At 47.3% G+C, this 27,500-nt stretch overlaps 1 protein-coding gene across 10 annotated transcripts in view; it reads right to left on the reverse strand.

The window, feature by feature from the left end:
- ABLIM2 (actin binding LIM protein family member 2) overlaps nt 1-27,500 on the reverse strand; it is a 200,050-nt gene that overhangs the window by 16,150 nt on the left and 156,400 nt on the right. For all 10 annotated transcript variants that reach the window (XM_029063399.2, XM_029063394.2, XM_029063396.2 and 7 more), the window contains 3 exons: nt 22,432-22,486; nt 15,818-15,825; nt 15,531-15,611 (listed from right to left, as the gene is read on the reverse strand). In XM_029063399.2, coding sequence (XP_028919232.1) covers nt 15,531-15,611; nt 15,818-15,825; nt 22,432-22,486 — 144 coding nt within the window. The remainder of the gene's footprint in view (nt 1-15,530; nt 15,612-15,817; nt 15,826-22,431; nt 22,487-27,500) is intronic.

A 27,500-nucleotide genomic window follows, 5' to 3' on the forward strand; every position in this document is an offset into this window, starting at 1 on the left:
ATGACGGCTAAGAAACGAGTCGTGCGCGGTTCGCCTTTGGGAGGCCCGAAGCCGCACGTGTTCCTTCCTTCATTCATTCAATAGTATTTATTGAGCGCTTACTATGTGCAGAGCACTGTACTAAGCGCTTGGAATGGACAAATCGGTAACAGAGACAGTCGTGTTTAGACTTCGGGGTAGATGCGGCTTAGCCCAGGGGACAGAGAGTGGCGTCACCTCGACCCAAGATGAGAACCAAGTCCAGCCAGCAGCCCCTGGGGGCTATCAATCGCCACGACATAAAGAAAGGTCCGCGTGCTTGAAGAATGACACTCCGGCTCAAATTCTGCCACCGATATGACCGCGATGAACAAGAGAGATCAGAAGCTGGGACTGAAAGCCGTGGGGATGATCGGGGTACTTGTTAAGTGCCCACTCTGTGATGAGCCCTGGGGAAGGTGCATGCTATGGAAGCTGGACACTGTCTCTGTCTCCCATGGGGCTCGCGGTCTAAAGCAGCGAGCTTCTCTAAGGTCTTAGAGAAGCAGTGTGGCTTAGTGGAAAGAGCCCGGGCTTGGGAGTCAGAGGTCGTGAGTTCTAATCCCGGCTCCGTCACTTGTCCGTTGTGTGACCCTGGGCAACTCGCTTAACTTCTCTGGGCCTCAGTTACCTCAACTGTAAAAATGGGGATTAAAAAAAGCCCCACGTGGGAGAATCTGATTCCCCTGTATCTCCCCCAGCGCTTAGAACAGTGCTCTGCACATAGTAAGCGCTTAACAAATACCATAATTAGTACTATCATTATTATTATTATTATTATTATTAAAGGGGAGGGAGAATGGGAGACAAATCCCGGTTTTACAGATGAGGAAACTGAGGCTCAGAGATGTGATGAGACTTGCCCAAGGAGACTCAAAAGACAAGTGGCAGAGTAGGGATTAGAACCCAGGTCTCCTGACTCTGGGCTCTATCCACTAGGTCACGCTGCTTCATTCCTTCATTCAACCGTATTTATTGAGCACTTACTGTGTGCAGAGCACTGTACTAAGCGCTTGGAATGTACAATTTGGCATCAGATAGAGACAATCCCTACCCAACAATGGGCTCACAGTCATTTCTTTTGGGTTCCTTCTTCAAACCAGTAATAACAATAACCATCATCATAATAATAATGGTACTTGTTAAGTGCTAACCCCGTGCCAAGCACTGTGCTAAGCACTGGGGTAGATACAAGTTCATCAGGTTGGATACAGTCCCTGTCCCACATGGGGCTCGCAGTCTAAGCAGGAGGGAGAAGGATTTGAACCCCAATTTATAGAGGAGGAAACTGAGGGGCAGAGAAGTGAAGTGACTTGCTCAAGGCCACCCAGCAGACACGGGTGACATGGACGCTCAGTCCATGTCTTCCCACTCCTCAAGAACGTCCAGTGGTTGTCCACCCACCTCCACATCAAACAGAAACTCCTCACCATCAGCTTTAAAGCCCTCCACCCTTCACCCGCTCCTCCCCTCACCTTGCTTGGGCAAGTCATTTCACTTCTCTGAGCCTCAGTTCCCACCTCTGTAAAATGGGGATTAAGTCTGTGAGGCCCACCTGGGACAGGGACTGTGTCCAACCTGATTATCTTGTATCCACTCCAGCGCTTAGAATAGTGCTTGGCAAAGAGTAAGCACTTAACAAATACCATCATTATTGTTATTATTACTCCACTCCTCTAGCACCAGCTTATTCACTGTGCCCCGATTTCATCTATCTCGCCGCAGACCCCTGGCCCACATCCTTCCCCTCGCCTGGCAATCCTTCCCCCTTCATAGACACCAGACCCCCTTCCTCTTCCTACCTTCAAATCATTACTAAGGTCAAATCTCTTCCAGGAGGCCTCCTAATAATAATAATAATAATGACATTTGTTAGGTGCTTACTATGTCCCAAGCACTGTACTAAGCACTGGGGTGGATACAAGCAAATTGGGCTTCACACGGTCCCTATCCCATGAGGGGCTCACAGTCTCAATCCCCATTTTACAGATGAGGGAATTGAAGCACAAAGAAATGAAGTGACTTGCCCAGGGTCACACAGCCGAGAAGTGGTGGATTTGGGATTAGAACCCGTGACCTTCTGACCCCTAGGCCAGCACTTATGTACAAATCTATAAATTATAGATCATAAATCATTTATTTATATCACTGTCTGTCCCCTCCCCTTCTAGACTGTAAGCTCCTTGCAGGCAGGGGAGGTGTCTACCAACTCTGTTGAATTGTACTCTACCGAGTGCTTAGTACAGCGCTTTGCACACAGTGAGCGCTCAATAAATAACACTGACTGACTGATATGGAGGAGCTGAGATTGGAAACTCTGGCTCTCTGCCCTGTTTTCTTTCCACTAGGCCACGCTACTTCCAAACTAAATTTCTCAGGAAAACTTTCGGTCAAAGCATTGTTCTATGACTCTTCGTCCCTGCTTCCAAGCCCAAACTCAGTTCTGTCCTGGGCTGACATGTTCATTCATTCATTCAATCACATTTATTGAGCACTTACAGTGTGCAAAGTGCTGTACTAAGCACTTGGGAGAGTACATAGGACAAAAAACAGACATGTTCCCTTCCCACAGTGAGCTTACATGGGTCAGTGCTCTCTATCAGCCAACATTCCCCAGCGGTAGGAGAGGCAGGAATGGCTGTGGATGGGAAGTGGCGTGGCCTAAAGGATAGAGCAACCCGGGAGTCGGTAGGACCTGAGTTCCAATTCCGTCTCCGCCCCTTGTCTGCTGTGTGACCTTGGGCAAATCAATTTACTTCTCTGGGACTCAGTTCCCTCATCTGTAAAACGGGGACTGAGAATGTGAGCCCCATGTGGGACAGGAACTGCGTCCAACCCGATTTGCTCGTATCCAGCCCGGCGCTGAGTAAAGTGCCTGGATCATCGTACGTGCTTAACAAATACCACAGGCATTGTTATTATTATTATTACCCACTTCAGATTCATTCAGTCATATTTATTGAGCGCTTACTGTGTGCCGAGCACTGCTCTAAGCGTTCCGGATGACTATTCACACTGGCTCTCTGCTTTTGAAATGGGCCCTCCAGTCCGGAAATGACGATGGCTCAAATACACGTCCAAGGGCCGAGCGACATCCAGAATTTTCCAGGAATGATAACAGAGATGTTCATCTTCCAAGATAGAAAGAAGGCACTGAGCCTCTGTCGTGCCAAAAATGTTCTCAGCGGGTTGGGAGAGGGCAGACTAGACGAGAGAATGATTTCCTCATACCCAACATGATTCTCTGTGGGCAATCTCTGAATCTCTTGTTAACGGTCTGGTGGTTTATAGGTTTGGAGATGGAATCTCTGCAAACAGATCTTTTCCAAGTACTTGGGAAAGTCAGAATACCGAGAGCAGAGTCAAACTATGCTTATATCCTATGTAATACACCACTATTTCTTCTAAGAAGAACAATAATAATAATAATAACTGGGGTATTTGTTAAGCACATACTATATGGCAGGGCCTGTATTAAGCACTGGGGCGGATACAAGCCAATTGGGTCGGACAAAGCCCCCATCCCACATGGGGCTTACAGTCTAAATCCCCATTTGACAAATGAGGTAACTGAGGCAGAGAGGAGAGAAGTGACGGTGACTTGGCCAAGGTCTCACATCAGACAAGTGGCGGAGCAGAAATTAGAACCCAGGTCCTTCCGACTCCCAGGCCCGTTATCTACTTACTAGGCCACACCGCTTCTACCTCTTCCATAGCTCTCCGCCATCATTTGTTGACTGCTGAGGAGTTATCCAAGTCCATTTTAATGGTCAATATTCTCTATCTATTCAGGGAAGCAGCGTGGCTCAGTGGATAGAGCCCGGGCTTCGGAGTCAGAGGTCACGGGTTCGACTCCCGGCTCTGCCACTTGTCAGCTGTGTGACTGTGGGCAAGACACTTCACTTTTCTGTGCCTCAGTGACCTCATCTGTAAAATGGGGATTAACTGGGAGCCTCACGTGGGACAACCTGATGACCCTGTACCTCCCCCAGCGCTTAGAATAGTGCTCTGCACATAGTAAGCGCTTAACAAATACCAACATTATTATAGTGATCAATCAATCATATTTAGTGAGCCCCATGTGGGATGTGATCATTTTGTGTCTACCCACCAGCGCTTATTACAGAGCTTGGGATATAGTAAGCTCTAAATAAATATCACAATTATTATTATCATTATTCCTGTCCTTATGGAGATTGAAATCTAGCAGGGGAGGCAGTTATTAAAATAGAGGACGGGTATTGGGAAACAGCAGAGTGTGAAGATAGATCCGTGTCAGGTTGTGTTGTGTCTAAGTGTGATAGGACTGTGTGACCACCAACTGCTCAGTTGACACAGAAGTTTTTTGGGGCTTCTTTATGGTATTTGCTAAGCGCTTACTATGTGCCAAGCAATGTTCCCAGCACTGGGGTGTTTCGTTTGTTGATATTTGTTAAGCGCTTACTATGTGCAGAGCACTGTTCTAAGCGCTGGGGTAGATACACGTAATCAGGTTGTCCCACGTGAGGCTCACAGTCTTAATCCCCATTTTACAGATGAAGTAACTGAGGCCCAGAGAAGTGAAGCGACTTGCCCACAGTCCCACAGCTGACAAGTGGCAGAGCCGGGATTCGAACCCATGACCTCTGACTCCCAAGCCCGGGCTCTTGCCACTGAGCCACGCTGCTTCTCTCAGCAGGAGGGAGGATACAAGGTTGTCAGGTTGGACACAATTCCTGTCCCACATGGGGCTCACAATCCAGGTGATTTAGCCAATCTCTCTTCCCCTCTTCAAAGCCCTACTGAAAACTCTCCTCCTCCAGGAGGCCTTCCCAGACCGAGCTCCCCTTTTCCCTCTGCTCCTCCTCCCCTCCCCATCGCCCCGACTCGCTCCCTTTGCTCTACCCGCTTCCCCACCCCACAGCACTTGTGTATATATGTATATATGTATAATTATAATTGTATTTTTTATTAGTGATGCATAGATAGCTATAATTCTATTTATTTCTATTAATGCTATTGATGCCTGTTTACTTGTTTAGATGTGTGTCTCCCCCCTTCTAGACTGTGAGCCCAGTGTGGGCAGGGATTGTTTCTCTTTGTTGCTGAATTGTACTTTCCAAGCTCTTAGTAATAATAATAATGTTGGTATCTGTTAAGCGCTTACTAGGTGCCGAGCACTGTTCTAAGGGCTGGGGGAGATACAGGGTGATCAGGTTGTCCCACGTGGGGCTCACACACTTTTAATCCCCATTTTACAGATGAGGGAACTGAGGCACAGAGAAGTCAAGTGACTTGCCCACAGTCACACAGCTGACAAGTGGCAGAGCCGGGAGTCCAACTCATGACCTCTGACTCCGAAGCCCAGACTCTTTCCACTGAGCCACGCTAGTACCGTGCTCCGCACACAGTAAGCACTCAATAAGCAGCGTGGCTCAGTGGAAACAGCATGGGCGTGGGAGTCAGAGGTCATGGGTTCGAATCCCGGCTATGCTACTTGGCAGCTGTGTGACTGTGGGCAAGTCACTTCACTTCTCTGTGCCTCAATTACCTCATCTGTAAAATGGGATTAAGACTGTGAGCCTCACGTGGGACAACCTGATTACCCTGTATCTACCCCAGCGCTTAGAACAGTGCTCTGCACATAGTAAGCGCTTAACAAATACCAACATTATTATAAGTGAAACTGAATGAATGAAGGAAAGGTAGGAGGGAGTAGGATTTAATTCCCATTTAAAGACGAGGAAATCGAGGAACAGAGAAGTGAAGTGCCTTGCCCAAGATCACCCAGCGGGCAAGTGGCAGGGCGGGGACTAGAACCCAGATCCTCTGACTTCCAGACCCCGGCTCTTTCCACTGGGCCACGCTGCTTCTCCTCTGCGGGCCCAGTTCTGGGGACAGAGCTGAGGAAATGAAGCAGGGAAAGCTTCCTGGAGGAAATGTGATTTCAGGAGGGCTGTGAAGATAAGGAGAGGCAGAGCTCTTTAAATTCCCAAAGTGAAAAAAAAAGATTAGCCTCAAATTGCAGCTTTCAGAGCCTCATGATCTACGCCAGGGCCCGTGTCCCTGCTTTCCCCTGGAATAACCAAGAACTTGCTGAGGCATATGACACATAGATACTCTGGAACTACATTCCTGTTGCATGTTTCATGTATATAACTCTTAACCCTCTACAGGCTCGGGACCCGAAGAAAAACAAACTCTGTGGCCAGGACCCAGGAAAGAAGGGAAAAAGCCGTGGGGATTGAGAAGGGGATGAGGCAGGGAGCCAGGAGGGTGGATAGTCATCTCCCCAGGGTGACATTATAATAATAATAATAATAATTATGGCATTCGTTAAGCGCTTACTACGTGCCAGGCACTGTACAAAGCGGTGAGGCGGATACAAGCAAATCGGATTGGACACAGCCTCTGCCCCGCGTGGGGTTCCCAGTCTCAATCCCCATTTTGCAGATGAGGGAACTGAGGCCCCGAGAAGTGAAGCGACTTGTCCAAGGTCACACGGCAGACAAGGGGCGGAGTCTGGATTAGAACCCACGACCTTCTGACTCCCAGGCCCGAGCTCTCTCCACTAGGCCGTGCTGATGATTATGGGAGGCAGTGCTGGACCGAGGCAAGAAGAAGCCAGTTGGCTTAGTGGAAAGAGGCCGGGCTTGGGAGTCGGAGGACCTGGGTTCTAATCCCGGATCCGCCACTTGTCTGCTGTGTGGCCTTGGGCGAGTCACGTCACCTCTCCGGGCCTCAGCACCCTCATCTGTCAAATGGGGATTCATTCATTCGATGGTATTTTTTGAGCGCTTACTGTGTGTAGAGCACTGTTTGGAAAGTACAATTCGGCAACAAATAGAGACAATCACTGCCCACCACGGGCTCACGGTCTAGAAGAGGGGAGACAGAAAATAAAACAAAACAAGTAAACAGGGATAAGGTGCCTTCTCTCTCCCCACCTTTCAGACTCAGCCTCGGGAGGGGCAGGAATTGGGTCCATTTCAATTTTCTTGTAACACTTCCTGACTTCGAGTGAGGGCTTCACAAATCCCATTCTAACTTCCACCTATCTTCAGGCTTCTAGAGGATGTGTGTTTTGCTGATGTGGATGTAGGAAGTTTAAACTCTCTTTTTTCGAGACTTATGATGCTTCTTCTTTTTCTTAATGGTATTTGTTAAGCACCTACTATGTGCCAGGCACCGTACTAAGTACTGGGGCAGTACAAGAGAAACGACTTGCCCAAGGTCACACGGTCAAGAGCGGCTGAGCCGGGAGTAGAACGCAGATCCTCTTGACTCCCGGGCCCGGGCTCTGCCCATTAGGCCACTCTGCTTTTCACGCAGACGACTTTAAAAGATTCCTTCCAATCTGTGGTTCTGGGACGTTCTCTCCTACAAGGCTTTTGCCTCAATCGGTCAATCAATTAATCAGTGGTATTTATTGAGCGCTTACTATGTGCAGAACACTGCACAAAGCCCTTGGGAGAGCAGCAAAATTAGCAGAGATGGCCCCTGCCTCAGCTGAGAGAGGCGAATCTGTCACTCACAGGTACTTTCTCTCAAATCTTGCCACTGTCAATGGAAAGACAAACCACAGGCAAGAAAGGCAACGTGTGCTAATGGAAAGAGCCCGGGCCTGAGAGTCAGAGGACCTGGGTTCTAATCCTGGCTCTGGCACGTGTCTGCTGTGTGATCCTGGGCAAGTCATGTCACTTCTCTGGGCCTCAGTTCCCTCATCTGTAAAATGGGAGTTAAGGCTGTGAGCCCCATGTGAAGTCACTTCACTTCTCTGGGCCTCAGTTCCCTCATCTGTAAAATGAGAATTAAGACCGTGAGTCCCATGTGAGTCATTTACTCTGTTCAAGCTGTATCTACCCCAGTGCTTAGTACAGGGTCTGGCACATTGTAAGGGCTTAACCAACGCCATAAAAAAAGAAAGAAAAAAACCAATCCCTTTCAATATTATTAGTTTCTCTTTCTCACCTCAAAATGGCTTCTCACCTCATAACTACCCAGTGGGAGGATGTTTTTGGCAAGACCATCTACAATATCATAAACAGAAAATGCTGACTTTCCAACTGAAACAGGATCTGCGAGGACGCTACATTTGCTCCTGTCATCTAATGGGTGGTGGAAGAAAAAAATACCTTCTCTCCTCACAGAGGGGTTGGCTCTTGGCTTTCTTTTCCAAACTAGTTCTTTAACGCTACGAGCTTCTCCATTCCTAATCCATATTGTCGGTGAGCAGGAAACGTGTCCGTTCATTGTCAAATTATAGTCTTCCAAGCGCTTAGTACGGTGTTTTGCACACGGTAAGAGCTCAATAAATATGATTCAACGCATGAATATTTTGGGAACATCTGCTGTGTCTGTGAGACCCTGTGGGACGTTGGCCTGGTCCTGAATGTTTGCAAATAGTAATGATAATAATAATTATTATGGTATTTGTTAAGCACTTACTACGTGTCAAACATTGTTCTAAGCGTTGGGGTAGATACAAGGTAATCAGGTTGTCCCACTTGGGGCTCACAGTTTTAATCCCCACTTTGCAGATGTAGGAACTGAGGCCCAGAGAAGTGACATGACTTGCCCAGGATCACACAGCAGACAAGCGATGGAGCCGGGATTAGTCGGTCAGTCGTATTTACTGACCGTTTCCGAGGTGCGGAGCATTATATGAGAAGCAGCGTGCCTCAGCGGAAAGAGCCCGGGCTTGGGAGTCAGAGGACGTGGGTTCTAATCCCGGCTCTGCCACTTGTCAACTGGGTGACTTCGGGCAAGTCACTTCACTTCCCTGTCCCTCAGTTCCCTCATCTGTAAAATGGGGATGAAGACTGTGAGCCCTAGGTGGGACAACCTACCTTGTACCTGCGCCAGTGCTTGGAACAGCACTTGGCACATAGTAAGCGCTTAACAAATACCATCATTATTATATTATTATTAGAAGCCGGATCTCAGGTTCCTGTCCTGGCATTCTTTCCACGTGGGCACACTGGATCCCACCTCCTCCGAGAAGTCTTCCCTGATTAATTCCCAACCTGTGGTATCACACCATCGTTCACCCTGAGTGCTTACGTTCTCCAGACTTGTGTTAATTACTGACTTATCTACATCATTCGGACGCACTGTTTAATTCTTCGTTTCCCTCCTGCTCTCAATTTGTATGGAGTTCCTACCTGGCCCACCTGGCCCCTTTAAATTCCAAACCCACTAAGGGAAAGAAAGGTGTCTCTTCCTCCTGGTTTGCTCTCTGAAGCACTCATCACAGTGTTCCGCCCAAGGGAGGTGTTCAGTACAGCCTACCTCCCTATCTGTGCTTAAATACCACTGGGTGAGAAGCAGCGTGGCTCAGTGGAAAGAGCACCGGCTTTGGAGTCTAGAGGTCATGGGTTCAAATCCCGGCTCGGCCACTTGTCAGCTGGGTGACTTTGGGCAAGTCACTTCACTTCTCGGTGCCTCAGTTACCTCATCTGTAAAATGGGGATGAAGAGTGGGAGCCCCACGTGGGACAACCTGATTCCCCCGTGTCTACCCCAGCGCTTAGAACAGTGCTCGGCACATAGTAAGCGCTTAACAAATACCAACGTTATTATTATTATTGGGTGCTTCTGCCTCTCCCTCCCTTCCTACAGCACTACTAAACATCCCACATCAATCAATCGATCAATCGATGGTATTTACTGAGCACCTACCGTGCGCACAGCACTATACTAAGCACTTGGGAGAGAACAATATTAGACTGGGAAGACATGTTCTCTCGCTACGAAGAGCTTAAAGCAGTGTGGCTCAGTGGAAAGAGCCCGGGCTTGGGAGTCAGAGGTCATGAGTTCGAATCCCGGCTCTGCCACTTGTCAACTGTGTGACTTCGGGCAAGTCACTTAACTTCCCTGTCCCTCAGTTCCTCACTTACCTCATCTGTAAAATGGGGATTAACTGTGAGCCTCACGTGGGACAACCCGATTCCCCTGTATCTCCCCCAGCGCTTAGAACAGTGCTCTGCACATAGTAAGCGCTTAACAAATACCAACATTATTATTATTAAAGGTTAAAAGGGGAGGGGAATATTAAAATAAATTATGGATATGGACATGGGTCATGTGGCATAACGAGAAGCAGCGTGGTTCAGGGGAAAGAACACGGGCTCAGGAGTCAGAGGTCATGGGTTCTAATCCCGGCTCTGCCACCTGTCAACTGTGTGACTGTGGGCAAATCACTTAACTTCTCTGTGCCTCAGTTACCTCATCTGGAAAATGTGGGTGAAGACTGTGAGCCTCACGTGGGACAACCTGATGACCCTGTATCTCCCCCAGCGCTTAGAACAGTGCTCGGCACATAGTAAGCGCTTAACAAATACCAACGTTATTATTATTATTATTGTTATAATAACCATCTATATGCCGCACCTTTCCATTACAAAGATTAGGGTTTGGGTTTAACAATAATAACGTTTTATTACGTTTGGAGCCGTTTAGAACGATGCAGTTTTGAAAAATGGGCTGAAAAATATCTGAAACAAACTAAAGCACAGGCCTGGGAATCAGAAGGGTCATGGATTCTAATCCCGTCTCCACCACTTGCCTGCTCTGTGACCTTGGGCAAGTCACTTCACTTCTCTGTGCCTCATTTACCTCATCTGTAATTGTCTCTCCCTTTTAGACTGTGAGATCGTTGTTGGGCAGGGATTGTCTCTTTATCTGTTGCCTGAATTGTACCTTCCAAGCGTTTAGTACAGTGCTCTGCACACAGTAAGCACTCAATAAATACGATTGAATGAATGAATGAATCTATAAAATGGGGATGGAGACTGTGATCCCCACGTGGGACAGGGATCGGGTCCAACCCGATTTGCTTGTTTCCACCCCGGTGCTCAGTACAGTGTTCAGCACTCTTGTTAGCAGTTAACAAACACCACGGTGATTATCATTAATCAAATCTCTTGATGTAGAACACCTTGGAAAGTTTTGTAAGGTCATGGTGGGCAGGGAATATACCTACCAACTCTGTTATATTGTAGTATAGCCCCGTGGCTAGAGCCCGGGGCCTGGGAGTCAGAAGGACCTGGGTTCTAATCCCTGCTCCGCCACTTGTCTGCTGTGTGACCTCAGGCAAGCCACTTCACTTGTCTGTGTCTCAGGTGCACCATCTGTAAAATGGGGATTAAGTCTGTGAGCCCCACGTGGGACAGGGACTGTGTCCAACTCCATGATTTTGTATCTATGCCAGCGCTCAGAGAAGCAGCATGATTTAGAGGAAGTAGCCTGGGCTTGGGAGTCAGAGGTCATGGGTTCTAATCCCGGCTCCACCACCTGTCAGCTGTGTGACTTTGGGCAAGTCGCTTCACTTCATGGGAATGAAGACCGTAAGCCCTGTGTGGGACAACCTGAATACCTTTTATCTACCCTAGAGTTTAGAAAGGGGCTTGGCACATAGAAAGCACTTAACAAATGTCATCATTGTTATTATTATTATTAAGAGTGGCCTGGTACACATAGTAAGCACAAAGTAATAATAAAAAATAATAATGAGTTTAGTTCAGCGCTCTGCACATGGTAAGTGATCAATAAATGCAATCGATTAAGAATTATCACCAAACCAGGATGCATAATCCCAATCTGACCCCCTGCTAATTCAACTGCTTGGAAACCACAGATATTAGCGAAGCAGCATGGCGTAGTGGATCGATCCCGGGCCTGTAAGTCAGAAGGCCATGGGTTCTAATCCTGACTCCTCCACTTATCTGCTGTGTGACCATAGGCAAGTCACTTCGCTTCTCTGTGCCTCAGTTCCCTCACCTGTAAAATGGGGAATAAGACTATGGGCCCTCTGCGGGACAGGGACTGTGTCCAACCCGATTGACTTGAATCCACCCCAGTGCTTAGTACAGTGCCTGGCCCATCGTAAGCGCTTAGCAAATACCACAATAATAATAATTATTAGTATACCATTTAAGGGTTCCAGAATGTTCTCTGGGTGAATATGAATCCTGCAATTTTTTTCCCTCCAGGAAGGGCCGGTATTTCTGCTACCCTTATCACTGCTATGCGGGGTTTAAAGCAGATTTTATTTACTGTTCTTTTGCAAATTCTCTGAGGTCTTTGAAGACACCAGGCTCCTTGAAACATGAGGCCCCGACTTGCACCTGGTATGAGGTAAACCGAGCCCTTCCAAGTTAAGCAAACAGCACCTCAAGCTGAGCACAATGCATGAATGACTAAGGTTAGCAGGCGGGAGACACCCTTTATCCTTCCAAAACAAACCCCACTTTGTCTGGAAAAAGGAAATTCAGACCCACACTCTCCCATCTTTCACACGTTCTCAGCTAACCAGTTGGAAGACTCTAAACAGAGATGACACCCTCCTGACGCTGTTGTTGTTATTGTTGGAGCAACTTAATTCATCGGCACATTCTAGTCCTGGGTCGTGTTGCTTTTTAAGTGGCAATCTTTGCTCTCGACTGTGTCTCAGGTGACTTCATGGGATGGAGGGGAAAAAAAAAATTCCTGTCCGAGCTTGGCCTCTTCCTCCTGCTCCCTCCATTTTAAATCCTTCTGAGGGCTCAAATTCTCAGTTCCATCAGTGATGATGATGATGGTATTTGTTAAGTGCTTACTATGTGCCAAGCACTGTTCTCAGCACCGGAAACATCAAATAATCAAACATCAAATCAATGTTATTTGGGTCACGCGGCTTCTTAATGGATCCTCATTATAATATTTACCAGGATTGACTCAAATTGGAGCCAGAAGCCAAAAGATAATCCAAACTTCATTACAGTTTGATTAAACTACTTCACTGAGCTGGCAAAAAAAACATCACAAGGAGATAGGAATTTTGGTCTTCACACCATGAAGTCTGGTCCTCTTCCAAACACTTAGTACAGTGCTTTGAACACAGTAAGTGCTTAATAAATCTTACTGAATTGTCACACATACTCCAAATACCCTTGATTGCACTCTTAACAAAGAAACTCCTTTAATTAAAACTATAAGCTTATTATGGGCAGGGAATGTGTCTGGTAATTCTGTTGTATTGTACTCTCCCAAGCACTTAGTATAGTGTTCTGCACATAGTAAGTGCTCAATAAATACCATTGATTGATTGATTAAAGATGAATTAGAATAGAAGAATCCCAAGGAATTTTGATGTCAAATTCATTCATTCATTCAATAGTATTTATTGAGCGCTTAATATGTGCAGAGCACTGTACTAAGCGCTTGGAATGAACAAGTCGGCAACAGATAGAGACGGTCCCTGCCGTTTGACGGGCTCACGGTCTAATCGGGGGAGACGGACGGATGAGAACGATGGCGATAAATAGAGTCGAGGGGAAGAACGTCTCGTAAAAACGATGGCGACTGAATAGAATCAAGGCGATGTACAATTCATTAACAAAATAAATAGGGTAATGGAAATATATACAGTTGAGCGGACGAGTACGGTGCTGTGGGGATGGGAAGGGAGAGGTGGAGGAGCAGAGGGAAAGGGGGAAAAGAGGGTTTAGCTGCGGAGAGGTAAAGGGGGGGTGGCAGAGGGAGTAGAAGGAGAAGAGGAGCTCAGTCTGGGAAGGCCTCTTGGAGGAGGTGAGTTTTAAGTAGGGTAATTAGGAATACCCTGAATTAGGGTAATTCAGGAATTCACACGTTGGAAACCCTATTTTCCTCAAGGTAATCTGCTGCCTCAAAATCTCCCTCATCACACTTCATAAGATAAATTGCATTTTGAACTGCTCTGGGTGCCTTCTGCACCACCTGGATCTGTTGGTTTATTTAATGGTATTTTTTAGGTGCTTACCATGTGTCAGGTTCTGGTCTAAGCGCTGGGATAGATACAAAGAAATCACGTTAGATACAGTCGCTGTCCCACATGGGGCTCACAGTCTCAATCCCCATTTTACAGATGAGGGAACTGCGGCCCAGAGAAGTGAAATGACTTGTCCGAGGTCACACGTCAGACAAGTGACTGAGCCGGGATTAGAACCCAGGTTTCTCTGACTCCCAAGCCCGGGCTCTTCCCACTAGGCCACGTTGCTCTTTTGATTTTTTCAGGATGCTGAATGAACTGTTTGCTCCGACCCCTTCTACAGGAGTAGGAAAATCCAAGGTTTCTCAATGGCTCAGGGCACCAAAGCTTCGTCCCAGTAGCTTCGAGCTCCCTCCGAGCCCGATTCTTTGAGGAACAGAGAGCCGAGAAGCCGTTGGCTTCTGCTTCTCCCAGTGAGGTGTCAGAAATCAGGGCCTGTTGGAAATCGAGATTTGACTCCAACAGATTCCGCTGACCCAAATGGCGGGCCATGTCTACTTGGAAATCCTCCCGTCACCTCAAGTTTACCACGTCCAAAACAGAGCTCTTTATCTTCCCATCTCGTCTGTTCTGTCCTCCCCCGACTTTCCCGGCACTGTAAACAGCACCTGCGTCCTTTCCGTCTCATAAGTCCATAACCTTGGCGTTACCCTTGACTCCTCCCTCTCGTTCAGTGTGCATATTCAATCCATCACTAAATCCTGTCAGTCCCACCTTCACAACAACGGTACACTCTGCCCTTTCCGCTCCACCAAAACACTACCACATTAGTACAATCACTCATCCTCTCCTGCCTGGATGACTCGGCCTCTTTGCTGACCTTCCAGCATCCTTTCCATCTCACAAGCCCATAACCTTGGCGTTACCCTTGACTCCTCCCTCTCATTCATTGTACACATTCAATCCGTCACTCCATCCTGTCAGTCCCACCTTCACAACATCGCTACACTCTGCCCTTTCCCCTCCATCCAAAACTTTACCACATTAGTACAATCACTCATCCTCTCCTGCCTGGATGACTCGGCCTCTTTGCTGACCTTCCAGCCTCCTGTCTCTCCCCGCTCCAGTCCGCACTTCGCCCCGATGCCCGAATGACCTTTCTAATCCCCATTTTACAGATGAGGTACCTGAGGCACAGAAAAGTGAAGCGACTTGCCCTAAGTCACACAGCCGACTAGCGGAGGAGCCAGGATTTGAATCTTGTATCTGCCCCAGAGCTTAGCACTGTGCTTGGCACTTAGTAAGTGCTCAACAGAGAAGCTTGATTCTATTTATTGCTATTGTTTTTGTCTGTCCATCTCCCCCGATTAAACTGTAAGCCCGTCAGTGGGCAGGGACTGTCTCTATCTGTTGCCGATCTGTACATTCCAAGCGCTTAGTACAGTGCTCTGCACATAGTAAGCGCTCAATAACTACTATTGAATGAATAAATGAATGAAGCAGCAGACTGTGAGCCCTACGAGGGATAACCTGATGATCTTGTATCCCCCCCAGCTAGAGCGGTGCTTGGCACATAGTAAGTGCTTAACAAATACCATCATCATCATCAAACACCATCATTATTATCATTTTTATTAGGAAGATACCACCCAGTTGACATACACTACCCCTGCCCTCATGAAACGCTCAGTCTACCTCCATTGTCTTGGGCTAAAAGTTTGGTCCAGATCTCCCACCACTCACCCCGGCGGTTTGGCAGAGTCAGGTTCCGCGAGAAGGTGAAACAAAACAGAAACCATCCTTACCTCCAACCGGGTCCTGTCCACATCCTTGGGTAATTTCACTCGAATTCGGTTCGTCACAATGAGCATCTCGTAAGGATAGACCTGTCGCAGGATAAAAAAGCAGAAGGCCAGCGTGAGATGGAGAAGCAGCTGACATTGTGGGAGTCAATATCTGAGGACCCGCCGAATCGGGGTGGCATATACTTGACCCAGGTCTCGCTCTACAGGTTTCTCGGGGCTACGACAACGTAAAGGACAGGTCTGGCGCGACCTGAGGGTCCTGTCGGCAGCTGAACCGTCCCTCTTACCTTGTATTCTGAAAGAAAAAGAAGGTGCATTGAGTCAATTCTTTCAGAAGGTGGGCGTTTAGACGGTTTCATTTCTCTCATGCTAGTGAGAGACGGCATGCACTGTAATTTTTTTTGTTTTTCATTTGTATTCGATGCAAATGATTGCCCCTCCCTCTGCAGAACTAGCATGAGCCATGGAAAACTTTTTTATTGTACCCGTGGAAAGAACGCTCCGACTGCTAACACTATCCTGAGAAAACCACCCTACAGACAAATCTGAAAAGCGTGAAGCGTGGTTCGGGTACCTCGTAAGGAAACTGGAACTGCTGAGCTCATTGTGGGCAGAGAATGCGTCCGTTTATTTTTGTAATATACTCTCCCAAGCACAGAGGACATGATAAACTCTCAATAAATATGACTGAATAAATGAATGCATCCCCTCCTTTTCCCTGCTCCTCCGCCCCTCCTCATCCTCCCGACTCCCTCCCTCTGCTCTACCCCCTTTCCCTCCTCACAGCACTTGTGTATATCTGTACATATTTATTATTCTATTCATTTTATTATGATGTGTATATATATCTATAATTCTATTTATCTATTTTGATGGTATTGATGCCTGTCTACTTGTTTTGTTTTGTTGTCTGTCGCCACCTTCTAGACCGTGAGCCCGTTGTTGCACAGGGATTGTCTCTATCTAATAATGGTGGTATTTATTAAGGGCTTACTATGTGCAAAGCACTGTTCTAAGAGCCGGGGGGATACGAGGTGATCAGGTTGTCCCACGTGGGGCTCACAGTCTTAATCCCCATTTTACAGACGAGGTAACTGAGGCACCGAGAAGTGAAGTGACTTGCTCAAAGTCACAGAGCTGACAAGCGGCGGAGCTGGAATTAGAACCCATGACCTCTGACTCCCAAGCCCGTACTCTTGCCACTGAGCCACGCAGCTTCTCTATCTGTTGCCGAATTGTACTTTCCAAGTGCTTAGTATAGTGCTCTGCACACAGTAAGCACTCAATAAATACGATTGAATGAATGAATGAATCTCCTCTCAACTGGAAGCTTCTTGAGGGTGGGGATCCTGGAGAAGCAGCTTGGCTTTAGTGCCTAGAGCCCAGGGCTGGAAGTCGGAAGGACTTGGGCTCTAATTCCAGCTCTGCCACACATCTACTGTGTGACCCTGGGCAAGTCATATGACTTCTCTGGGCCTCAGTTCCCTCAGCTGTAAAATGGGGATTAAGACTGTGAGTCCCACGTCTAAGTGTGAGTGTGAGCCCCATGTGGGACAGGGACTGTTTTCAACCTGATTAACTTGCATCTATCCGAGTGCTGAGAACAGTGCTTGGCACATAGTAAGCGCTTAACAAGTACCACAATTATTATTATTAACTAACTTTATGATGATCTTCATTCATTCAGTTCTACCGAAGGAGCGCTTACTCTGTGCAAAGCACTGTACCACACTTGGGAGAGTACAACTTACCTCGTCTGTAAAATGGGGATTAAGACCGTGAGCCCCACGTGGGACAACCTGAGTCCCCTGTGTCTACCCCAGCGCTTAGAACAGTGCTCGGCACATAGTAAGCGCTTAACAAATACCAACATTATTACAACATGACAATAAGTTGAGACCCGGCTCTGCCACTTGTCGACTGTGTGACTGTGGGCAAGTCACTTCACTTCTCTGTGCCTCAGTTCCCTCATCTGTAAAATGGGGACTAACAGTGAGCCTCACGTGGGACAACCTGATTACCCTGTATCTACCCCACTGCTTAGAACGGTGCTCTGCACATAGTAACAAATACCGACATCTAGGCACTTATTACAGTGTTCCGCCTTATTACACCAACACATAGTAACAAAGCGCTTAACAAATACCAACATCTAGGCACTTATTACAGTGTTCCGCCTTCAGAAAACAGTCGATAAATGAAATGCTGTTACGGCAACGTCCCTTGCTAACAGTAAACTCCTTGAAGGCAGAGCTTTTAAGTTTACCAATTCCTAAATGAAGGGTCAAAATAATTCGGTACGTCCTCACGAGTACCCCCGCCCCCAGTGCTCCCAACCACGCTGGAAGCAGTGTGGCCTACTGGAAAGAGCAAGGGCCTGGAAGTCAGAAGACCTGGGTTCTCCTACCGGTTCTGCCACTTGCCTGCTGTGTGACCTTGGGCGAGTCACTTCACTTCTCTGGATCTCAGTTTCCTCATCTATAAAATGGGGATTCAACACCTCTTCTTGCTCACCCTTAGACTGGAAGCCCCATCTGGGATGTGGACTGTGTCTGAACTGGATGTCCTCATTCTATCTCAGCGCTTAGTACACTGCTTGGCACATAGGTACTTAACGGACCACAGTCATCATTACTAAGGGCTTAGTAATAATAACATTTGTTAAGCGCTTACTTTGTGCAAAGCACTGTTCTAAGCGCTGGGAGGTTACAAGGTGATCAGGTGGTCCCACGTGGGGTCACAGTCTCAATGCCCATTTTATAGATGAGGTAACTGAGGTATAGAGAAGTGAAGAGACTTGCCCACAGGCACACAGCTGACAAGTGGCGGAACCAGTATTTGAACCCATGATCTCTGGTTCTCCTGCCCAGACTCTTTCCACTGAGCCACACTGCTTTAAGTACACATAGTGAGCCCTGAATAAATATGGAATTTAAAGAATAGTCTAATAAAATCTCCTCCTCATGATAGAAAGGGAAGATGTTTCATTCTTCGAATCTCCTACTTTACTTCATTTTTTCATGATTCATACATTCTTGGGTTTGGCATAAAAATACTTAAATATTTTTCTGGGGAAGGGAGATAAAGAGTGCATCAATAGTCAATCATGAAGAATAGAAAGAACTATTCATTCATTCATTCAATTGTATTTACTGAGCGCTTACTATGTGCAGAGCACCGTACTAAGCGCTTGGAATGGACAATGCGGCAGCAGATAGAGACAATCCCTGCCCAACAATGGGCTCACAATCTAAATGGGGGAAATATCTCAGACATGCAACAAAAGTCTTTTAAAATGACTCTGTGGAAAGAGCACAGCTCGGGGAGTCAGAAGCCCTGGATTCTAGTCCTAGCTCCACCACTCGACTGCTGTGTGACCTTGGGCAAGTCACTTCACCTCTCTGTGTCCTATTTTCCTCACCTCTAAAGCGAGGTTAAGAAAGCTGTTCTCTTACCCTCATAGAGTTGAACGCCAAGTGGGGCAGAGACTGTCTAATATATTGTATTGTATTTCCCTCAGGGCCTAGCACAGTGCTTGGCAGATAGAAAGCACTGAATAAATATAACTATATAAATAGTACTTCAGGATCCTGTCTTTCCCGGAAACCCAGTTTAGGGAGCAAAAGTCAATAACATTTTGCATTCCCTTGCAGTTTCTGTGACTTGGAAATAACCCTGTAGGCAAGCAAAGTAGAAGAGAAAAACAAGGCCTGTTGTTTTTCCCTCCATTTAAAGAATTTAAAGAAAGTCACGGGATTTTTTACGATTCTGTAGTTTCACAAATATAATCCTAAAAATCCAATGAGTCAGATAATTTGTTCTGCCTTCAACCAATGCTATTTATTGAGCACTTTCTGTGTGCAGAACATTCTAATAATGATGATGGTATCTGTTAAGCACTTATTATGTGCCAAGCACTCTTCTAAGTGCTGGGATAGATACGAGGTGATCAGGTTGTCCCACGTGGGGCTCACAGTCTTAATCTCCATTTTACAGATGAGGGAACTGAGGCACATAAAAGTTAAGTGGCTCGCCCAAGGTCACACAGCAGACCAGTGGCAGAGCCAGGATTAGAACCCATGACCTCTGACTCTCAAGCCCGGGCTCCTTCCACTGAGCCATGCTGCTTCTCTGCTGCTCTACTAAACCCTTGGGGGAATACAATATAATGGAGTTGGTAGATATGTTCCCTGCCTATAAGGAGCTTAAATAATCAATCCATTAATTCATTATGGCATTTATTAAGCACTTACTCTGTGGCAGGCACTGTACTAAGTGCTGGGGTGGATTCAAGCAAATCAGGTTGGACACAGTCCCTGTCCCAAGAGGGACTCACCGTCTCAATCCCCATTTTCCAGATGAGGTAACTGAGGCCCAGAGAAGTGAAGAGACTCACCCAAGGTCACACAGCGGACAAGTGGCAGAGCCAGGATTAGAACCCAGGTCCCTCTGACTCCCGGGCCCAGTCTCTTGCCACTCCACCACGCTGGTAGATAGTTCCCTGACCACAAGGGGCTTACAGTCCGAACTTGCCCGAAAGCATATTTTAACCATTCAGTCAGTCGCTCGATACTATCGATTGAACACTTAGAGGATGCAGAGCTCCATTCTGAGAGCTTGAGAAGATGCAACAGAGTAAGGAAACACATCCCTGCCCTTAAGGAGTTTACGATGTTTTGTCATTAATCTTATTTATCGATTACCAATGTGCCTGGACAACCCCACCTAACACTCAGTAAGGTCTGGAAGCACACACCGATGACTCAAAAAAAAAAAAAGATTTTAATTTTGATAGGACACTGTCCTCTGTCGATGGCCTCGGGCTCTCACTCCAACAGTCTGCTGTCTAAGGCCTCCTCTCCTCTTCTCCCTCTCCCTTCTGCATCACCCTGACTTGCTCCCTAAGTGCTTAGTACAGTGTCCTGCACACGGTAAGCGCCTAATAAATATGATGCACTGCCCGAGTGACTTTATTCATCTGGAAAGTGGGAATCTTAATAATTACCTATGTCTCGAGGACACCCCCGCCCCCCAAAAAGACTAAGTAGGTTTTGTTTTTAAACCGCTTTTATACCTCAGCGGGTCTACATTAGATTTCATCCGGGTTTTACTTCATTAAAGCTCTAAATTCCATTTGATATGATTTTCCTTCATTTTTCTTCCTAGAATGAGACAACCGCAAAGCCTGCCAAACTTCTTCAACTTCTTTTCTCCCCCGTGTAAGTTGTTTTTTTGCTTTGTTTTAACACAGGGAGATTTAGAGAATCTCTGGTTCTGCAACATATGCTAATCATTACATTATGAGGATTTCTCAAATTCCAACACTCTGTTCTTGGAGACAACTTAGACTGTGAGCCCCAGGTGGGACAGGGATTGTGTCCAATCTAATTCACTTCTATCTGTCCCAGCGTTAAGTCCAGTGCTTGTCACGCAGTACGTGTTTCACAAGTACCATTAAAAAAAGGCACCAGAGGTCCGTCATTCTTATTTATTGAACGTTGTGTGGGGAGCACTGTACTAAGCATTGGGAGAGTAGAACAGAACAATATAACAGACACATTCCCTGCCCACAACGAGCTTACTGTCTAGATGGGGAACAGACCTGAATAGTCAAGTCATCCATTGTTTTTGGACTCTTACATCTTCACCTCCTTTAAGCCCGGAGGCCGATGCTAAATTTGGTCATGGCTCCTGCTTTCTGCCTTGGTGGTCAATCTCAGGCCTTCCCTACCTTAGGGTTCCTCTTCATAATAAAAATAATAATAATAATAATGGTACTTGTTAAGTGCTCACTACGTGCAGGGCACTATACTAAGTGCAGGGATGGATACAGGCAAATTGAGTTGGACACGGTCCACAATCTCAATCCCCATGTTACAGGTGAGGTAACTGAGGCACAGAGAAATGAAGTGGCATGCCCAAGGACACACACCAGACAAGTTCTCCCTCCTCCTTAGACTGTGAGCCTCGTGTGGGACCTGATGAACTTGTATCTACTCCAGCGCTTAGTACAGTGCTTCACACATAGTAAGGAGCTTTACAAATACCATTATTATGATATGGAAAGAAGCATGACCTTGTGGAAAGAACTCGGGCCCTAGAGCCACAGGACCTGGGTTCTAATTCCAGCTCTACTTCTTGTCTGTTGTGTGACCTTGGGCAAGTCACTTCACTTTTCCGGGCCTCAGGTCCTTCGTCGGTAAAACCTGCTGAATGACCTTGGGCAAGTGACATCACTTTTGTGGGCCTCAGGTACCTCATCTATAAAATGGGGATTAAAAATCTGTCCTCTCTCCTCCTTAGACCGGGAAAGCCTCATGCCGGATGGGGACCGTGTTCGACCTGATTATCACACGTCTAACCCAGCGCTTAGTACAGTGTTTGGCATGTAAAATGGGGATTAAGACTGTGAGCCCCACGTGGGACAACCCAATTACCTTGTATCCTCCCCGGCGCTCAGAACAGTGCTTGGCACATAGTAAGCACTTAACAAATACCTGCCTGTCTGTCTATGTAGTAAGTGCTTCAGAACAACCGTCATTATTAGGATTGAGATGCTAAGCGATCGACTCTGATCCCCCTGTGCCCAGTGACAGTTCTCAGACCCCTTTCCTCTACTTCTTCCTAACGAATGGGGACAAGACAGAACATATTTCACGACAGGATCCGATATACCGTCGCGATGATGGGAGATGAAAATTAACATTGGTTGCCAAGGAGAAGGCCCTGTAGCCCACCACAGAACCGAGTGGTCGAAGCCATCAAAAAGTCAGGGGAGGAACGGAGAAACCAAAGTCAGCGTTAGAGGCCGACGGAGCCTCCCCTCCCACCGGAGGAAAGACGGCGAGGAAAGAGATTTTCCCACCCGCCCCCCGCCGCTCCAGAGCCTGTGGGGTTGTACCTCTCATGCCCCAACTGGCATCCGCTTCCTGTTCGTATGGAGTCACGTTTGCATTCTGGAAGAGAGAGAAAGAAATAGCAGCAAAGAGTCCGTGGAGTCTGGGCCCGGGGAGTCCCTTCTGGAAATACCAGTCTCAGGACCTACTCGCTCCTCTCCTACTCCAACGCAGCCCGCACACTTCGCTCCTATAATGCCAACCTTCTCCCTGGGCTTCCATCTCGCGTGTCGCCGTCGACCTCTTGCCCACGTCCCGCCTCTGGCCTCCTCAAATCCCTCAGATCATTCCTCTCCCCTGCTTCCAAGCTCTATCGAAGGCCCACCTCCTCCAAGAGGCCTTCCCTGACTAAGCCCCACTTTTCCTCTTCTCCCACTCCCTTCTGCCTCGCCCTGACTCGCTCCCTTTAGTGATCCCTCTCTCCCTGTCCCCCATCACTGCGTCATTTATTCATTTATATTAATGTCTGTGCCCCTCCTCTAGACTGGAAGGAAGCTCACTGTGGGCAGGAAATGTGTCTGTTTATTGTTCTACTGTACTCTCTCCAGTGCTCTGCACATAGTAAGCGCTCAATGAATACGACCGAATGAATGAAAGAATAAATTATTTCTTTTAATATCTCTCTAGACGGTAAGCTCGTTGGGGGCGGGGAATGTGACCGATAAATTATTGTATTGTCCTCTCCCCAGCATTTACAGTGCTCCGCACAGAGTAAGCACTCAATAAACTCCACTGGCAGATGGATAGATTGACGGTGTCCAACCTGATTACCTTGCATCTACCCTAGCACTACGGACACGTTGATTGACCAACTGATTGATTAACTGCGTCCAACCTGATTATCTTCTATTTACCTTCTCGTCTTACCACAAACACAAAGTAGGTGCTTAACAAATACCTTATTATTATTATTATCGTTACTATTGTTGTCATTGCTGCTGTCACCGTTATTAAGCAGCACGGCCGAGTGGTCAGAACACGGACTTGGGAGTCAGAAGGACCTGGGTTCTAATCCTCTCTCTGCCTCTTGTCTGCTGTGTGACTTTGGGCAAGTCGCTTCACTTCTCTGGGCCTCAATTACCTCATCCGTAAAGTGGGGATAAAGAGTATGAGCCCCATGTAGAAGCAGCGCGGAGTAGTGGATAGAACACAGGCCTGGGAGTCAGAGGAGGTGGGTTCTAATCCCGGCTCCGCCCCTTGTCTGCCGTGTGACCTTGGGCGAGCCCCTTCATTTCTCTGTGCCTCGGTTCCCTCATCTGTAAAATGGGGTTGGAGGCTGTGAGCCCTGCCTGGGACAACCTGATTATCTCCTATCTACCCCGGTTCTTAGACCAGTGCTTGGGATATAGTAAGTGCTTAACAAATACCATTATTATTATTATTATTATTATTCTCTGAGCCTCAGTTCCCTCATCTGTAAAATAGGGATCGAGACTGTGAGCCCCATGTGGGACAGGGAATGTGTCCAACCCGATTTGCTCAGCTCTGTCCTAGCACTTAGTATAGTGTCTGGCACGTAATAAGTACAGAACAAACACCATAATCATTATTATTATTGTTATTATTATGTAGGATATGAACTGTGTCCAATCTCATTACCTTGTATCTATTCCAGTGTTTAGAACAGTGCTTGGCACATAGTAAGCACTTAACAAATACCATTAATATTATTATCATTATTATGTAGGGTGGGGACTATTCCCAACCTGATTACCTTGTATCTACCCCAGCACTTAGAACAGTACTTAGCACATAGTGAGCATTTAACAAAAACCATTCTTCTTCTTCTTATTATTCTTATTATTCTTCATTATTATTGGAGCAAGATGAAGCATGGCGCAAGTAAAGAAACATCAGCTCCACAAACACGGTGTGGGCAGGGATTGTCTCTCTTTACTGCTGAATTGTACGTTCCAAGTGCTTAGCACAGTTCATTCATTCATTCACTCACGAGTATTTATTGAGCGCTTACTATGTGCGGAGCACTGTACTAAGCGCTTACAGTACAGTGCCCTGCACACAGTAAGCGCTCAATAAATATGACTGGATGAATGAACACTCCGATTCCTTCCCCACCGGTGTGGTGGAGGCTGACTAATGATTCTAACAATAATGATAATGATAGCAATGATATTAATAACAGTAAAAATATTGACATTCGTTAAACAGAGTGGCTCAGTGGAAAGAGCCCGGGCTTGGGAGTCAGAGGTCTGGATTCAAATCCCGGCTCTGCCACTTGTGAGCTGTGTGACTGTGGGCAAGTCACTTCACTTCTCTGGGCCTCAGTTCCCTCATCTGTAAAATGGGGTTTAAGACTGGGAGCCTCATGTGGGACAACCTGATGACCCTGTATCTACCCCAGCGCGGAGAACAGTGCTCTGCATATAGTAAGTGCTTAGCAAATACCAACATTATTATTATTATTATTCTCTGTGCCTCAGTGACCTCATCTGTAAAATGGAGATTAAGACTGTGAGCCTCATGTGGGACAACCTGACTACCCTGGATCTACCCCAGTGCTTAGAACAGTGCTCTGATTCTATTTATTGCCATCGTTCTCGTCTGTCCGTCTCCCCCGATTAGACCGCAAGCCCGTCAAAGGGAAGGGACCGTCTCTATCTGTTACCCATTTGTACGTTCCAAGCGCTTAGTACGGTGCTCTGCACATAGTAAGCGCTCGATAAATACTATTGAATGAATGAATAGTAAGCGCTTAACAAATACCAACATTATTACTATTGTTATTATTAAGCATTTACTAGGTGCCAGGCGCCGTCCTGAACACAAAATGATGAGGTTGGACCCCGGCCCCATCCCACCCAAGGGTCTCAGCCTCAAGAGAAACTCGTGGCCGTCGGCTTTAAGGCTCTCAGTCGGCTCTCTCCCTCCCACCTATCTGGGCTCCCCTCCCCCGCCAACTCGGCCCGCGCAGTCGGGTCCTCTGATGCCATCCTATGTACTGGACCTCGATCCCGTCTATCTCACCACCGACCCCTTGCTGACCTCCTCCCTCTGGCCTAGAACCCCCTCCCTCTTCACGTCCCACAGACCAGCCCTCTCTCCACCTCCAAAGCCCTCGGAAAATTTCTACCTCCTCCAGCAAGTCTTCTCTGACTCACCACTCAACTCTCCACCCCATTAATAATGAATAATAATGGTGGTATTCGTTAAGCTCTTACTACGCGCAAAGCACTGCTCACCCTTCCATCTGCACGGCCTTACGCATCTGGGTCGGAATCTCCTCGGGATTTGGCTGTTCACCCCACCGCACTTACGTAATAACAATTGAAATGATAATGGCGCTTGGAAAGCCCTTACCGGTTGCCAAGCACTGCTCTAAGCGCTGCGGTAGATATTCATTCGTTCATTCCATCTTATTTATTGAGCGCTTATTGTGTGCAGAGCGCTGGACCAAGTGCTTAGAATGTACAATTTGGCAACAGATAGAGGCAATCCCTGCCCAACATCGGGCTCACAGTCTAAAACGGGGGAAGCTAATTAGTTTGGACACAGTCCCTGTCCCACTTGGGGCTCACAGTCTTCATGCCCATTTTACAGACGAGGGAACTGAGGCCCAAAGAGGTGCAGTGACATGCACAAGGTCACACAGCAGACAAGTGGCAGATCCAGGATCAGAGAAGCAGCGCAGCTTAGTGAGAAGAGCCCGGGCTTGGGAATCAGAGGTCGTGGGTTCTAATCCCGGCTCCGCCACTTGTCTGCTGGCTGACTTTGGGCAAGCCACATGACTTCTCTGTGCCTCAGTGACCTCATCCGTAAAATGGGGATTAAGACCGTGAGCCCCACGTGGGACAATCTGATAACCTTGTATCTACCCCAGGGCTCAGAACAGTGCTTGGCACATAGTAAGCGCTTAACAAATACCAACATTACTGTGTGTACTGAGCGACAAGCACTGTGCTAAGTGCTTGGGAGAGTACGACAGAGACAAGACATATATGTCCTGTCTTCAAGGAGCTCAGAGACTCGTGTGGTTTTTTTGGGTCAGTCAGGTTGTGTTTATTGAGCCCTTCTTGTGTGCAGAGCACTGTATTAAGCGCTCGGAAGAGTACAAGAGAATAACAGCTATACTCCCTGCCCACAAGGAGCTTACAGTCTAGAGAGGATATCTATATTCGAAAAGAATAATCATCATCATCATAATAATAATGGCATTTGTTGAGTGCTTACTATGTGCAAAACACTGTTCTAAGCACTGGGGTAGATACGAGGTAATGAGGTTGTCCCATGTGGGGCTCACAGTCTTAATCCCCATTTTACAGATGAGGTAACTGAGGCACAGAGAAGTTATGTGGCTTGCCCAAAGTCACCCAGCTGGCAAGTGGAGGTGCTGGGATTAGAACCCATGCCCTCTGATTCCCAAGCCTGGGCTCTTTCCACGGAGCCATGCTGCTTCTCTAAAGAAGCACTCAGTACAGTGCTCTGCACATAGTAAACGCTCAATAAATACGTTTGAATGAACGAATGAAAAAGAGTGGACTGTTAATGACGCTTAACCAAATATCAGGTCTGTCTTCACCCAGTTACCAAGGAAAAACCATCTGGCTCGGTGGCCAAACAGCTTCCCAACCTAGTCAGCTCCAAGGCTGTTGAGAGCTGCGAGCTCTAAGTGATCTGAACTGAATTCCGGCCCGCTTCCCTGCTTAGATTCCCTAGCTTCCAACTGGAGATGATTACATTTCAATATCAGAGAAGCAGCGTGGCTCGGTGGAAAGAGCCCGGGCTTGGGAGTCAGAGGTCATGGGTTCGAATTCCGACTCCGCCGCTTGCCAGCTGTGTGACTGTGGGCAAGTCACTTCACTTCTCTGGGCCTCAGTTCCCTCATCTGGGAAATGGGGATGAAGACTGGGAGCCCCACGTGGGACGACCTGATCACCTTGTACCACCCGCAGCTCTTAGAACAGTGCTTGGCACATAGTAAGCGCTTAGCAAACAACATTACTATTATTACTCTGAGCCAGGCACTCTTATAAGCACTGGGGCAGATGCGAGACAATCCGGTTGGACAGAGTCCCTGTCCCCCATGGGGCTCACAGTCTCAATCCCCCTTTTCCAG

The sequence above is a fragment of the Ornithorhynchus anatinus genome, chromosome 4 (genome assembly GCF_004115215.2).
Source record: "Ornithorhynchus anatinus isolate Pmale09 chromosome 4, mOrnAna1.pri.v4, whole genome shotgun sequence".
Lineage (NCBI taxonomy): Eukaryota > Metazoa > Chordata > Mammalia > Monotremata > Ornithorhynchidae > Ornithorhynchus > Ornithorhynchus anatinus.